Genomic DNA, 12,481 nt, shown 5'->3' with positions numbered 1-12,481 from the left:
GTTTCGTGCCACTTTTGTAAGTAACCACGCCCCCGTCCAGGCCACGCCCCCGTCCAGGCCACGCCCCTTCCACTTTTTTCATCACTCGCCATTGCCATGTATGAGGTCACTGGAGGCAGCAGAGTGACTTCAGTTTACAGCTGGGGCACATTGTTTGAATCCATCATTGACGTTCAAATATTCCGACAGAGTAATTAGGGTTGAATTTCAGACAAATTATACGGCAGGTCTTTCCAACTGAATGACTAAAGTCATTCCATGATTTTGTCTCAATACACCATATTACATTTTAAACAAAACATGAGTAGAGTCAGGTTTAATTTATTATGGATCTTACCATTCCCGTTAGTTATTTTCAAGTCTGAAGAATTATTTGGACAAATTAACACTATTGTAAACAAGACTACAACTCAGTAACCAGACTCCAAAGATAAATTCTAATTTTCTTCCTGCAGATGCTTTGTCACTCTTCCACTAATCCCACCTGTATGGAAGTTGTCAGTTTTATTTCATCCATCCATCTTCTACCACGACCCAGCCCCGGATGAGCGGTAGAAGCGGTTTTATTTTCCACTTTTATTATAAATGAATTCTAAATCAGTCAGTTGTTTTATTTTGAACTTACATTCTCTCTGGCAATGACTGTTCTGTCTTTTGTCAAAAATAGACATGAGGTCCTTATCCGTCATTGGTTGAATAGAAATTTTATGTATCAAAAGTATGTGTGGTATCGGTGAGTACTAAGTGTTATTTACTGGTCAGAAAAAAAGTGGTATTGAACATCTCGATGTGAAACGCTACATGATGTTCAGTGTACAGTATAAATGGATGTTTGCTTATGGCCACAGTGCTGCTTTAACATGTTGAAATGACAAGACGGGTTTAATGCCTATATTGTGAACTTTATAATGTAACAAAAGACATTAACAAAAAGAACAAAACAGCTTCTGTCAGTTACAGCGAACATACATTTGTTTTTCTTCCATTTTTTTTAAATCAATGTTACTCCTCTTCGAGAAAGTTGTCTCCACCTGTAAAGAAAACTACAGTTACATTTTAAACAAATGTCCAGATAAGCAAAGAGACATCACACTGAATTTATTATCAAAATTTGTATTGAAGCACACTGAATAAAATTCATTTGATGTCCACCCACTTTTTGGCAGCTTTGAGCTCAGGCTCACAAATGGAAGTCATTTCGAGAATTACTTAATACTGTATACAAGTCACACATGATCACTTATTTAAAAAAAAAAAAAAAATCAGCAAACAGTGGCATCCATCCACTGAAGAGAAGAATCTTAATAGAATTAACATAGCTGACCTTAAAGGATTTCTCACTTTTTTGGCGAGCAGACCTTGGCCTGGTGGGCTTGTAAGACAGCGATGGCCTCGTCCACCTGATCCAAAAGAACCAAGAAAATAATTATTTGAATGTTTTTTTTTTGTTTTGTTTTTCACAATCATGGATATGGGTCAGTTTTTGCCTTGCAGTGGAGGGACTCTGGTGACTCCAGCATGTGTAGCAGCTCTGAGTTGTCAATTTCTAGCAGCATTCCAGTGATTTTTCCAGCCAGGCTTGGGTGAAGGGCATGGATCAGAGGGTACAGACGCTCACCTGAAGCACAGCGCGCACGCACACACAGCATACTATATGTTCAAAAGAAGCCTTTCTTTCATTCAGTCATTCAGACATCAGACCTTTTAGACCAAGGGCGGGCAATTCATTTTGAGAAACTGAAATGTTTGTTGAAGGCCACACCAACATGCTAACCTCAATCCATCCGAGCAAACGCCTGTCCTACGTCATCTTCACAAACTCGATAGGTACTAAGCGGATATTAATATGCAGCAGATACATACCCCCGTGGCTCTCGAGGGTCCTTCTGCAACAGGGCACTACAGCGATAGATTTTAACAAAACAAGCCAACTTAAATGAATCCAATCTCACTTTGTTCAGTCAATATTGTTGAAAAAAAAAACATCCAGGCGTTAGATACTGCTGCTCCTTCTGGTGTGGGCACCTCACCCACCTGGGGGGCAGTATCATCCAGACATATGGAGACGATAAAGAACCTACCTATGAGTATTGTTAGTGTCTGTCTACATGTGTTTCTCCACCGTTTGTTCAAATTTGGCAACGACTGTTCTGCCCGTCGATGGCATTTGCAACGTTTGTTAGCATGAAACTGAAACAGACTTAAAAAAGAGCTACGTGGTTGTTTATACTACACAAATGTCATTTTATTTTGCGTTTGAGAGTCAACTTAAACTGGGAGTGGCAAGAAACAGCTTGAGGTCTTTTTGAAGAATTGTTCACATGTGCCCAACTCCTGCTTGTTGAGTGAGTCGAGTTCACTCACTCCATACCAAAAAGCTGCTTCTGGTCCATAAGTGGTGCTGCAGCCAACATTGAGGCAGTTAGTGGCTCCATTCCTTGAGCATGTACGGGCTGCTCCATCACAGGGGCAGGAACCACCTAAGAAAAAACCTTACATCCTTACAACAGCAACCATTTGAGACAGAGAAAAGACTGGCACTTAAGTACAGTGGTTCCTTCACCTGCAGAATTTATTTGTTTGTTACCATGAACAAAACAAAAAGAAATAAAGACAGGGATGCAAGGACCAATGCGCATGGAGGCAACCGATAATGTAGTACGAATGGACCAGCATGCACATCTGTAGTCAGCATGAGCACAATGCGGTAAAAATAGACAAATGAAAAAGAGGGGGGGGGGGGGGGGAATCTGTAATCATCTCTAGCTGTTACATCTGCTGCATTCCAATGCAGTCCACCACGGATTCAGACATTAAATCACAGCAAAAGCAGTGGCCGACGTTTGGCCACTCATGTCAACGAGTTGACGAACCTCAGTTCAATCGGGTTTGGCTGCATGTGATTTTTTGCACTTGCACTTGAGTGGTGGAGTGTCTGAAGTGCACTCATCAGTCACATTTTTGCTCCCAACGCAAAGCCAAAAATGAAATAAAAATTGAGCGATGGCTCGCAACACGAAAAACTTGCGAGTTAAGGTACCACTGTCCTGATATTTCAGAGCTCGGTCCTGAAATAAGCAGAGTACCTGTAGTCTTGTCATGGCGGGTACAGAGATGACCTGCTGAGGGTTCCGCACCGCCGACGGGTACTTAAACTGACCGCTTCTTGACACACCAGACATGTCAGCTCGGCCACATGATGTCTGGGTTCCAATGTTATCTAATTAAAGACAAATGTGTTTCGAGCCGTGCCAACCATGTCCTGGCGGGCATCAGAAGCCGGGACTGACTTGTCTTTTGTGTGGAACTGCTGATACGTGGAGCCTGAGTGGAGGCCTGTCTCACAGTGGCGATGGGAGTGGAGCCCTGGCGAGGGGCAGAGCCGCCAGCGTATTGGGATGAATACGGACCTGAAAACATGCAGGCAGCACCATTTGTGTCTAGATGCGCCTTCAGTGTTTCAACACATCCGCGTGGTCCCGAGTTATCACTTCACCGTGCACTCTTGGCGGCTGTCCCGTCCAGCGAGGCGCCGATCTCATGTTGCTGATAGCACTGTGCTCATAGAAGGTGCGCGTGGACGCCTGAAAGACAAATGCCGGTTTCAAATGAAACGACAAGAAGCGTATTAATAAATTACAAATTTGAGAGGGAGGAAAAAAAAAAATCAGCCTACCTGCGGCACTGTCACGTAATAGCTGGTCTGATGGTACGAGTCGATGAGGGGACTGTTCATGCTCCTCAGGGTGGCCAGTCTCTGCATGTACTTGTTGGTGAGAATGGCCTTACGCTCCTCCCTTCGCTGAGCCAGTGCCACGTACAGGGGCTTGGTAGCAATAATTCTTCCATTCATCTCAGTTACTGCTTTTGTCGCCTCCTCGGGGGAAGAAAAGCAGACAAAACCAAAGCCTTTGCTTTGGGAGCCATCGGTCATGACCTACAAGACGAGAGAGGTCAAGCACAATCAACACGAAGGACCGTCACACCTGGGACTTTCTGCTCGCAGACAGCACGGGTCCGCTCAAACTCCAAAAAAGTCAAGGCGCCGCTTAATGTGCTTCTAAATGTCTCATCCCCAGCACATACCTTTGCACTTGTTATGGTACCATAGGGGGAGAACTCCTTCCGGAGTCTCTCGTCATCGATGCTGTCATCCAAGTTCTTCACATACAGATTGACACCCTGAAAGCAGAAAGTTCAGATGTGTGCCCCTTTTCAAGAGATAATCAATTATGCTAACTGCCGTACAGAAGTCAGAAGTCAACATAGACGTAAGGCTAGGTAATATGGCTGTTTAAAAAAAAAAAAGTAATAGAAAATCCCATTTCAATGTATTTTTCCCCCCCACATCTGAATTAGCAAAACTGTTGAAATCATCGACCCGACTTGACTTTGTTATGAGCGGTACCTGATAGCGCTGGATGCGGTCCTGTTTGATTTGGTCGAACCTGCGCTTCAGCTCTCCCTGACGCTCCAGCCTCTTCTGAGCCCGCCCAACATAGAGGAACTTCCCGTTGAGCTCCTTACCATTCATCTCATCCACCGCCTGGCAAAAACAAAAAGGGGTCACCACCACCATGAGTTCCCTTCAAATAGTCACACTTTGCCATTTGGCTTCCTTCATCTTGTGTCAATCTCGTTGTAGGTTACAAAATAGTTCTTGTACAGTGGTGCCATGACTTAAAAGTTTAATGAATTCCATGACCGTGCTCAAATCACTCTCATCACCTTTCCCCATCAAAATAATGGAGAATATCCGCTTTTTTCACCCTTTTTTCAGTCATTTTCTGAAAACCCACAGTTAAAAAAAAATAAATAAAAATCTGGCTAAATACCTGCACAAAAACTGAAAATGCGAGCAAAAAAATTACTAGTGATGGTGGCCAAAGGTGTAGTTTGCCATCACTTTGTAGTGGCGGTGTGCCTGGAGCTAACAAGTCCAAATTTTGTTCGGCACGCACACACACGCGCACACACACACACACGCACGCGCACGCACGCACGCACACACACACACACACACACACACACACACACACACACACACACACGTCGGCTTGTATCTCCAAAAATGATTAACTGGAGACACTTGTTAATAAAAAGAACCACTTTTTGCTGAGCTGCGTTTTCCCTGTCGTCGTTTGAACATGGCCATAGTAGCACAATTAAAATCCAACCACAAAGCCACCGAGAAAGCGAATATGAACTTGCCACGCTACCTTTTGCGCATCTTCATGGTTAGCATAGTTGACAAAGCCAAATCCACGCGAACAACCTTGCTCATCCTTCATCACGCGTACACTGAGAGTCTTGCCTGAAAGAAGACACAGTCATTTCATATCCCACGATTTAGGTCACTCAGCTCAGACAAAAAGCTGATTGGGACATTCACTCTTACCAAATGCAGAAAAGACATCTTTTAGATTGTCATCAGTGTAGTCTTCACCAAAGTTTTTAATGTAGACATTGGTGAATTTCATAGCTTTGGTGCCAAACTCCTGCTCTCGGTCCTTGCGAGACTTGAAGTGGCCAACAAAACTGCAGACAGCGCCGCAGTCAAAGTTAGCTTGGGGGAAGGGGAGGGGGAAGCGCGTCATTTAATTGTCCTACGGGTAGAAAGAAGCCTTTTGGGAGTAAACATTCTCTGTACTTCACATTTTGAACACAAACGCCTAAACTGAGTTTACATGGAGACTTTTTTTTTATTAATCTGTCCAAATGAATGATTTCTGGTCGCCTGTTTACAGGTGGCATGATCTCTTCGGATCCGCCGTTTACATGCTCCGCTCTGTTAATCGGATCAGTCATGTGACAGGCGGAGATCGATGTAAACATCACATGATTTATCAAGATGCTGTTACAGCAATCCCTCGTTTATCGCGGTTAATGGGGACCAAAACCACCCGCAATAAACGAAAATCCGCGAAGTAGCGACCAATTAACATATTACTTTTTTTTTTTAAAGTCTGCAAACGATCCGCGAGAAGCTGCGAAAGTCAGCAAAACAACAGCGAGTCACATAGAGCAACATATACAGTACTGTATTCCATGTATATGGAATTTTTTTTTTATTTATTTATTTATTTTTTATGAATATGTTTGAAAAAATCCGCGATGCACTGAAGCCGCGATAAACGAACCGCAAAATAGTGAGGATCACGGTATTTCGTTGTTTTTTTTCAGCCCAGTCGTTGATAATCTTAACACTTTTATCAAAGCAAGACCTTAGAAGTACTTGAAAACGAGTTCGCCCATCCAGACAAGCTCAAGTAAGATGCTGCTATTTGCAGTTGCTGCGGGCCTTGATTATGTTACCTTTATTATGTCATACAGGCCTGATGTCGTCATATACACACAGTACTGTTGCTTCAGAACAATTCTTGCCTACTCTACCTACCACTGCCTCTCTGTTTACACAAAGATAACCAACCTATTAACAGATCCACTACCAATTGATTGACCGACGGGGAAATCTGAAATGTGTTCTCAAGCAAATTGGTTGGTGTGGTGCAGACTCCGCATGATTTTTTTTGGTCCCCTTACTGAGCAAAACAAACTCTGTAAAGTGAGTGGTGTCGAGTCATTCGTAGCTGAAATGCACGACTATTCAATCTGCACCACTCTTTTCCTAACCTTGTTATCAGGTTGCTCAACAAACGCAACAGATCAATATCAGACATTAATGTACTCACACTTTTCTATCATTCAGCAGCATTCCATTCATGGTCTTAATGGCACGGTTTGCAGCTTCCTGAGTCTCAAAGTGAACAAAGCCGTAGCCTTTTGAGCCTTTTTCATCACAAACGACCTACGGGGAAACACAGCATTCAACAGTTTGAGTTCGGGAGGGGGCAATTCATCAAAACTGAATTGCAATTTCAATTTTGGCTTGTCTCGATCTGAAAAACACTATAAACAAAGAAAAACAATGAATATGTGCATACATGCACACGTTCGCAACGTGAAAGTACCTTTACTGTACAGTTGAACTTGACCAGCGAGCATGTGACGTGATGGGATGTGATTCTGCCCTTCCTGAGCATGCTTACTGTTTAATAACACCTCAGTTGTAGTTAAAAACATGAGCAGTGCTAATGTTAAAGTCCATGTAAAAAGAAAAATCGCATTGACATGCTAACGTGACATTAGTATGGAATGCATATACAGTGATCCCTCGCTACTTCGCAGTTCGTTTATTGCGGGTTCAGTGCATCGCGGATTTTTTCAAACAATTTGTTTTTTTTACATATACATGGAGTACAGTACTGTATATGTTGCTCTATGTGACTTGCTGTTGTTTTGCAGCTTCCCGCAATTTTTTTTTTTACCGGTTTATGTTAATTGGACGCTACTTTGCGGATTTTCGTTTATCGCGGGTGGTTTTGGTCCCCATTAACCGCGATAAACGAGGGATTACTGTATACAAAAAATATTACAATTCTAAGGATTTGTATTCTTCCCAAGCTATGAGAAAAAGTAGATTTATTTATAGACCTCAATCACAACTTTATCTGTGTGTATGGCACTACACTGCCCCTAAGAGGCTAATACACACATAGCGGGAACCGCCAGTATTTATTTGTGTTTATTGCTATTATTTTAGTATATTTTTATTAGGCCTGTGCAATCTGGCCAGAATTTCATATTAATATTTGTGTCAGATATCCTGATAACAATATTACTATGGGTTCAGTGTAAATGAAGCTTTTTTTTTCTTTTTAGAAAAAACAAAATCAATCAATACAAAAGGATGTGGTCAGTGTCATGTTTTTTTTTTTTATCAGAACTTATTGAGACCCACCAACATTTACAAAGTCAGCAATACATTTATTTCAAGTGTGCTTTAATCAAATAATTTGACGCTACAAAGTGTTTTATTGCATTTGAGTGCTTTAACTGCATCATGTGTGTCAAGTCAAGTACAACTTTATTGTCAAATGTGCAGTATGTGCAACATACAGCACAGAGGAAATTTTTTCCCTCTCAAACAGACAACAAGAGGAGCCGCTGCGGGTGCCTGCACCGCCATCGTGTGTTGTTCTGTCCCAATTTGTCTGTGCCTTTTAATCGTCCCTAAATCGGGTTAAGTACCTACGGACACCCATTTCACTAACGACTGACAGCCACGTGTGTAATACGCCAATACGCTACTTCGAATGTGACGCGCCGCTTGTCTCGTGCATGTTCACCATGTTTGTATGCGGGAGGGAATGACTTCACTTTGCTTCAAGCAGACAAGAGGAGTGCTCGTCTTCCGTCCCAAAAAAATTTACACTTCGCTAGTCAGTCTGGTGACTGACGGTGTTTGTGTTGGGAGCTAAATGCTATCTTGGTTGACACTTAAACCGTTACAAACAATTCAATCCAGCCGGTTAAGAAAGCTGACTGTGTTATATGTCTCTCAATGCCCGACCACCAAGATGCTAATGCCCCCAAATTTGAGGTGTGGATTTCTAAAAATAAAGTTTTTATTCATATTTTATCATAGTAGCTATTTTTGTGTTATGAAATACTAATGTTGAGATGGTTATCACTAATACATGAAAAATATATAAGAAACAGTGATGTCATTTTTTGTTTGATTGGCGGCCAGTTTTAGCTGTAACAGCCAATCATGGCGTTACTGAAAATAAGGTCCGGTACGCAGGCACATATGCGATGAATACGTCCATATTTGCATGCGAGAGTCCTTCACATTTTTCAAAGCGTGGCATTGTGCAATGTTGCAAGAAATGTCATATGTTTTGTATTTTATGGATGACGCGTTTATCTCGTGAAGTGATAAAAACTTTGTAGTCAGTGCCTCAATGAAGAGGAAATCATCCTAAAATCCTTAAGACTTGGGCGATCATGCTAATATTTTCCAGGGGTGATGTCAACATAAATGTTGGTGATCATCGATCGCATTGTGTCGAAACACCAGCACTTACCTTGCAGGACAAAATATTGCCAAAGGCTGAGAAGGTATCATACAAAGCCTTGTTGTCAATGGTGTCATCCATGTTCTTGATGAAGATGTTGCCCACGCCAGACTTCCTGAGGCCTGGGTCACGTTGAGACCACATAATTCGGATTGGGCGTCCCTTGAGAACATCGTAGTTCATCGTATCCAAAGCACACTCCGCTAAAAGACAAAGAGATATTGGAGTGAAATAGCATATTCACTGCAAAAACTTAAGTTCAGAATACTTATTTAGGTCAGATTTATACATAAGCCGACTGAGGAAGTCGAGTTTCATTTGCAACCGTTCGAATTCTCTTTTATGTTTTTAGATACGTCTGTCAAGGTGTGATCAACTCAGGGCTGTGCTCTTCCTTAGATTCAAAATCCGTTCTGGGATGTCTTGTTGATATTATGAGAAATGGCACTTTCAAATTAATGCTCCTTTACTGAGACTACACTAAAGATATTTACAGAGAAAGGCGAAGTGACAAGAGGTACGTCAGAAGGCGCAACAACCATGTAAGTGAATGCAGGTTCAAATATAGCAACCATAAATAAACTCATTGTAAGCGTGACTTAAACACCATTGCTACACTTAAGATGGGACCTTTTATCATTACCTATGAAGTGATTTAAAAAGGTATTACTATATTTGAAGGCTTGAACTGCTTAAAATTGCTGCCCCCATTTTATAGGACATCAGAGAAACTAATGCTGATGTTTTTGTTTTTTGAAGTGCCGTGTCACAGCTTCACAAGACATTTTCACAGCATACACCAACAGTCAAATCAATTCACGACGAGGGATCTTCTTTTGTGTGTGTGCGTGTCGGGGGGTGAAGGGGAAAGAAAAAAAAACAATGGAACGTCACCATCAGCCGGTTGCTGGAAGTTTATATAGGCATATCCCAAGGACCTCCGTGTGATGATATCACGACACACACGGATTGACATGATTGGTCCAGCAGGAGAAAACTTTTGGTACAGCATGGCCTCTGTAACATCAGGATGCAGGTCCCCAACATACAAAGAGGCAAGGGGATAGGTTGGTCCGCTGCTATTCATCGTTGTTGACGGCTAGTTAAATAAAAAGTATGCACCCATTAACAGCCACATGTGAAAAACATTCAGGCAGAAGCTTTGATGACACAAATACATTTTACATTTGTTTAGAGGGGATGGGGGTGGGGGGCAAGTAAATAAAGCCTCACGTTGCTGATATATTAAACATATAGTAAATATGTGCTATTTTGATTCCCCTTTTTAAACTCCAGTACCAGATGAGAGATGGCAGACATCTATTCTCATCAAAATGTAGGTTAGATTTTTTTTTTTTTTTTTTTTTATAAAAACTAAAAGTAATGGGTGACTTGTGATTGATACTACCTAATTCAGAATTACAGTGTGATGGGAGCAAAACTCAACATCTCTTCATGCATCTTGATGTGGTTCAAAACATTCTGTCTTGCAACAGTAATCTGTCCCTTTCATTAATTTCTCCCTTTCATAATTTTGCTGCTGTAATTTGGGAATTCCTCCATTGTGAGACAAATAAAGGTTTTCTTATCTTAATCAACACTTTCAGTTAAACTTTGCGAATACAATAACTCAGCTCTGGCACAACTTGTAAAAAAAAAAACAACTTCCAAGTTAAATCTGAGACTTTAGATGTAGTTTAAAAAGTAGGTAGATAGTGACAATTGTAAGATTATGTTCAATACATATTTCTCAACAAGATTTAAGGACAATTGGACAAAAAAATGTTGGGCGTTCAAACGATATCGCGCCATGTGCACACATCTGCTAAACATACTTCACATATGCGTAGTTCGTAGAGTCTAAATCGTAAAAAATCGATGCAACCACAAGATGTGCTGTTACTTACAGCTTTTAAACACCCAGAAAGTTGAATTGCGGTGGGCATTAAGCGTATCTCGGGTCGTGAGGGAGCCGGATCACTTTTCCCAAAAGCGGGAGACTCTTCTCGTTTAATTACTGCGGCGGAACACCTGCATCAGTCCTCAATGTCACTTAACTAATAGGGCCTAGTACTCCGCGAGGGAAAGTAGTTCTTGAGGGGGGAAAAAAAAAAGTTATTTCAAATGGCCCTCTTGTGGACTTCACATGCATTCGACAACGATTGCAAAGTTTAGTTAAATGCTCAAGGCAACATTTGACTCAACTTTGCATCGTTATTATGAAACGACAGTAGATTTATCTTAAACGAAACTTTATTTCACTGAATGGTCTTTGACACGTTCCTATGTATTACATGTATAGTGAAACTAGAATGGTTTTAAGATACATAAACACAAAGCTAGAGTTACACCAACCATTGTTTATCTCCAAGTCATCATTGCTTTTTAGAACTATTCTAAATTTTCACAACCACGTGTGTGCACTGGGTAATAGACTGTTACAGAAGCAATTTTAGCCATAAGACTTGTCAGTAAAAACAAAGCAAGTAAATACCAGATATACAGACAGGCTTCGTTCCACATTCACTAACTGCATTTTCATCAAGCATAATGAATTTTTCTTTTTTTTTTTTAATGAACAAAACATTTCAATTCCTTGGAGCATTGTCAGAAGAAACAGCGTAATAACGTGGAATGGTGTCTTCAACTACAACATGTGGAATGTAGTGGTGATACACAGTATTGTGACACTGAGCTTCTTTCAAATGAGATGAAATGGCACCTTCGCATGATTTAGGAGGTGATCATTCCATCAGAGCAAACCCTGGATGAGGTTGCCTGATCTCAACTTGTATTTGTTAACACCAATAGGAAAATGGAATAAAGAGCGTAGGCCAGACACAAAGATGTTTTGTTGTTGGGAAAACAACCACTTTAAGAGGGATTTTTTGCAAGCAAGATTTGATACAGCGGGGTCAGACAGTTCTAAACAACTTGAGTTTTCTTTATGGATTACATACAGATGATAGTCAATTTTGCAAAATTATCTGCAGCCACAGGACACATTGAGCATCACTTGAAAAGTTAGTCAAACTAAAAAGTCAATCTACACTGAAGTTTGTGAAAGGTGGGGTGGTGGTGGTAATGCTTTTCAGGAAGGGGGGGGGGGCTTGGAATGTGATGCTTGAAATATATGAACCTTGATCGTTTAAGGGGCCCCTTTAATTTGTGAACATGTTCGAGGCGCATTACACTCAATATGTCAGTGTCACAATACAGCCTGCCTCCTTTCTGTATGAGCCCACAGCAGAATTGCATTAAGTTGAATACAGGATTGTACATGTTTCCAGAAAAGTCGAAACACAAACGGCTTTTTGGGTTGTGAAGCAAATGTAACACCTACCATCACAGTGTTTGCCAGTTTAATTACCATACAAATAAAACCCATACAATAAAACCTGTAAATACCATGTTGAATCACAATAATAAAAGTAACAAAAAAAGAATGGGGGGGAGAGAAAATGAGCCACAAACTAGCCGGGACAAAGGAATTTGGAAGGCCGATTAAAATTCACAACACCCCCCCCCCCCCCAAAAAATTTTTCCCCCCACAGCGCCCC

The 12,481-nt window shown here is 41.3% G+C and overlaps 1 protein-coding gene across 2 annotated transcripts; it reads right to left on the bottom strand.

Moving 5' to 3' along the window:
- Positions 1 to 735: 735 nt before the first annotated feature.
- Positions 736 to 12,475, bottom strand: pabpc1l (poly(A) binding protein, cytoplasmic 1-like). 2 transcript variants are annotated; one of them, XM_019891126.1, is made up of 16 exons: positions 10,829 to 12,475; positions 9,816 to 10,020; positions 8,931 to 9,124; positions 6,693 to 6,808; positions 5,399 to 5,538; positions 5,220 to 5,314; positions 4,409 to 4,546; positions 4,087 to 4,182; positions 3,677 to 3,937; positions 3,497 to 3,584; positions 3,291 to 3,410; positions 3,087 to 3,220; positions 2,372 to 2,480; positions 1,488 to 1,618; positions 1,342 to 1,400; positions 736 to 1,031 (listed from the first exon to the last, which is right to left on the bottom strand). In XM_019891126.1, exons 1-16 carry the CDS (start codon positions 10,865 to 10,867, stop codon positions 992 to 994), a joined length of 1,965 nt encoding a protein of 654 aa, XP_019746685.1. In that variant the 5' UTR covers positions 10,868 to 12,475; the 3' UTR covers positions 736 to 991. The 2 variants fall into 2 exon arrangements, with proteins under 2 accessions (XP_019746685.1, XP_019746686.1); XM_019891127.1 differs by having other exon boundaries at positions 737 to 1,031; positions 1,325 to 1,400.
- Positions 12,476 to 12,481: the final 6 nt, after the last annotated feature.

The sequence above is a fragment of the Hippocampus comes genome, unplaced genomic scaffold (assembly GCF_001891065.2).
Source record: "Hippocampus comes isolate QL1 unplaced genomic scaffold, H_comes_QL1_v1.1 scaffold174, whole genome shotgun sequence".
NCBI classification, from domain to species: Eukaryota; Metazoa; Chordata; class Actinopteri; order Syngnathiformes; family Syngnathidae; genus Hippocampus; species Hippocampus comes.
Note: the sequence above shows the minus strand (reverse complement) of the source record. Positions and strands in the feature narration are given on the sequence as shown.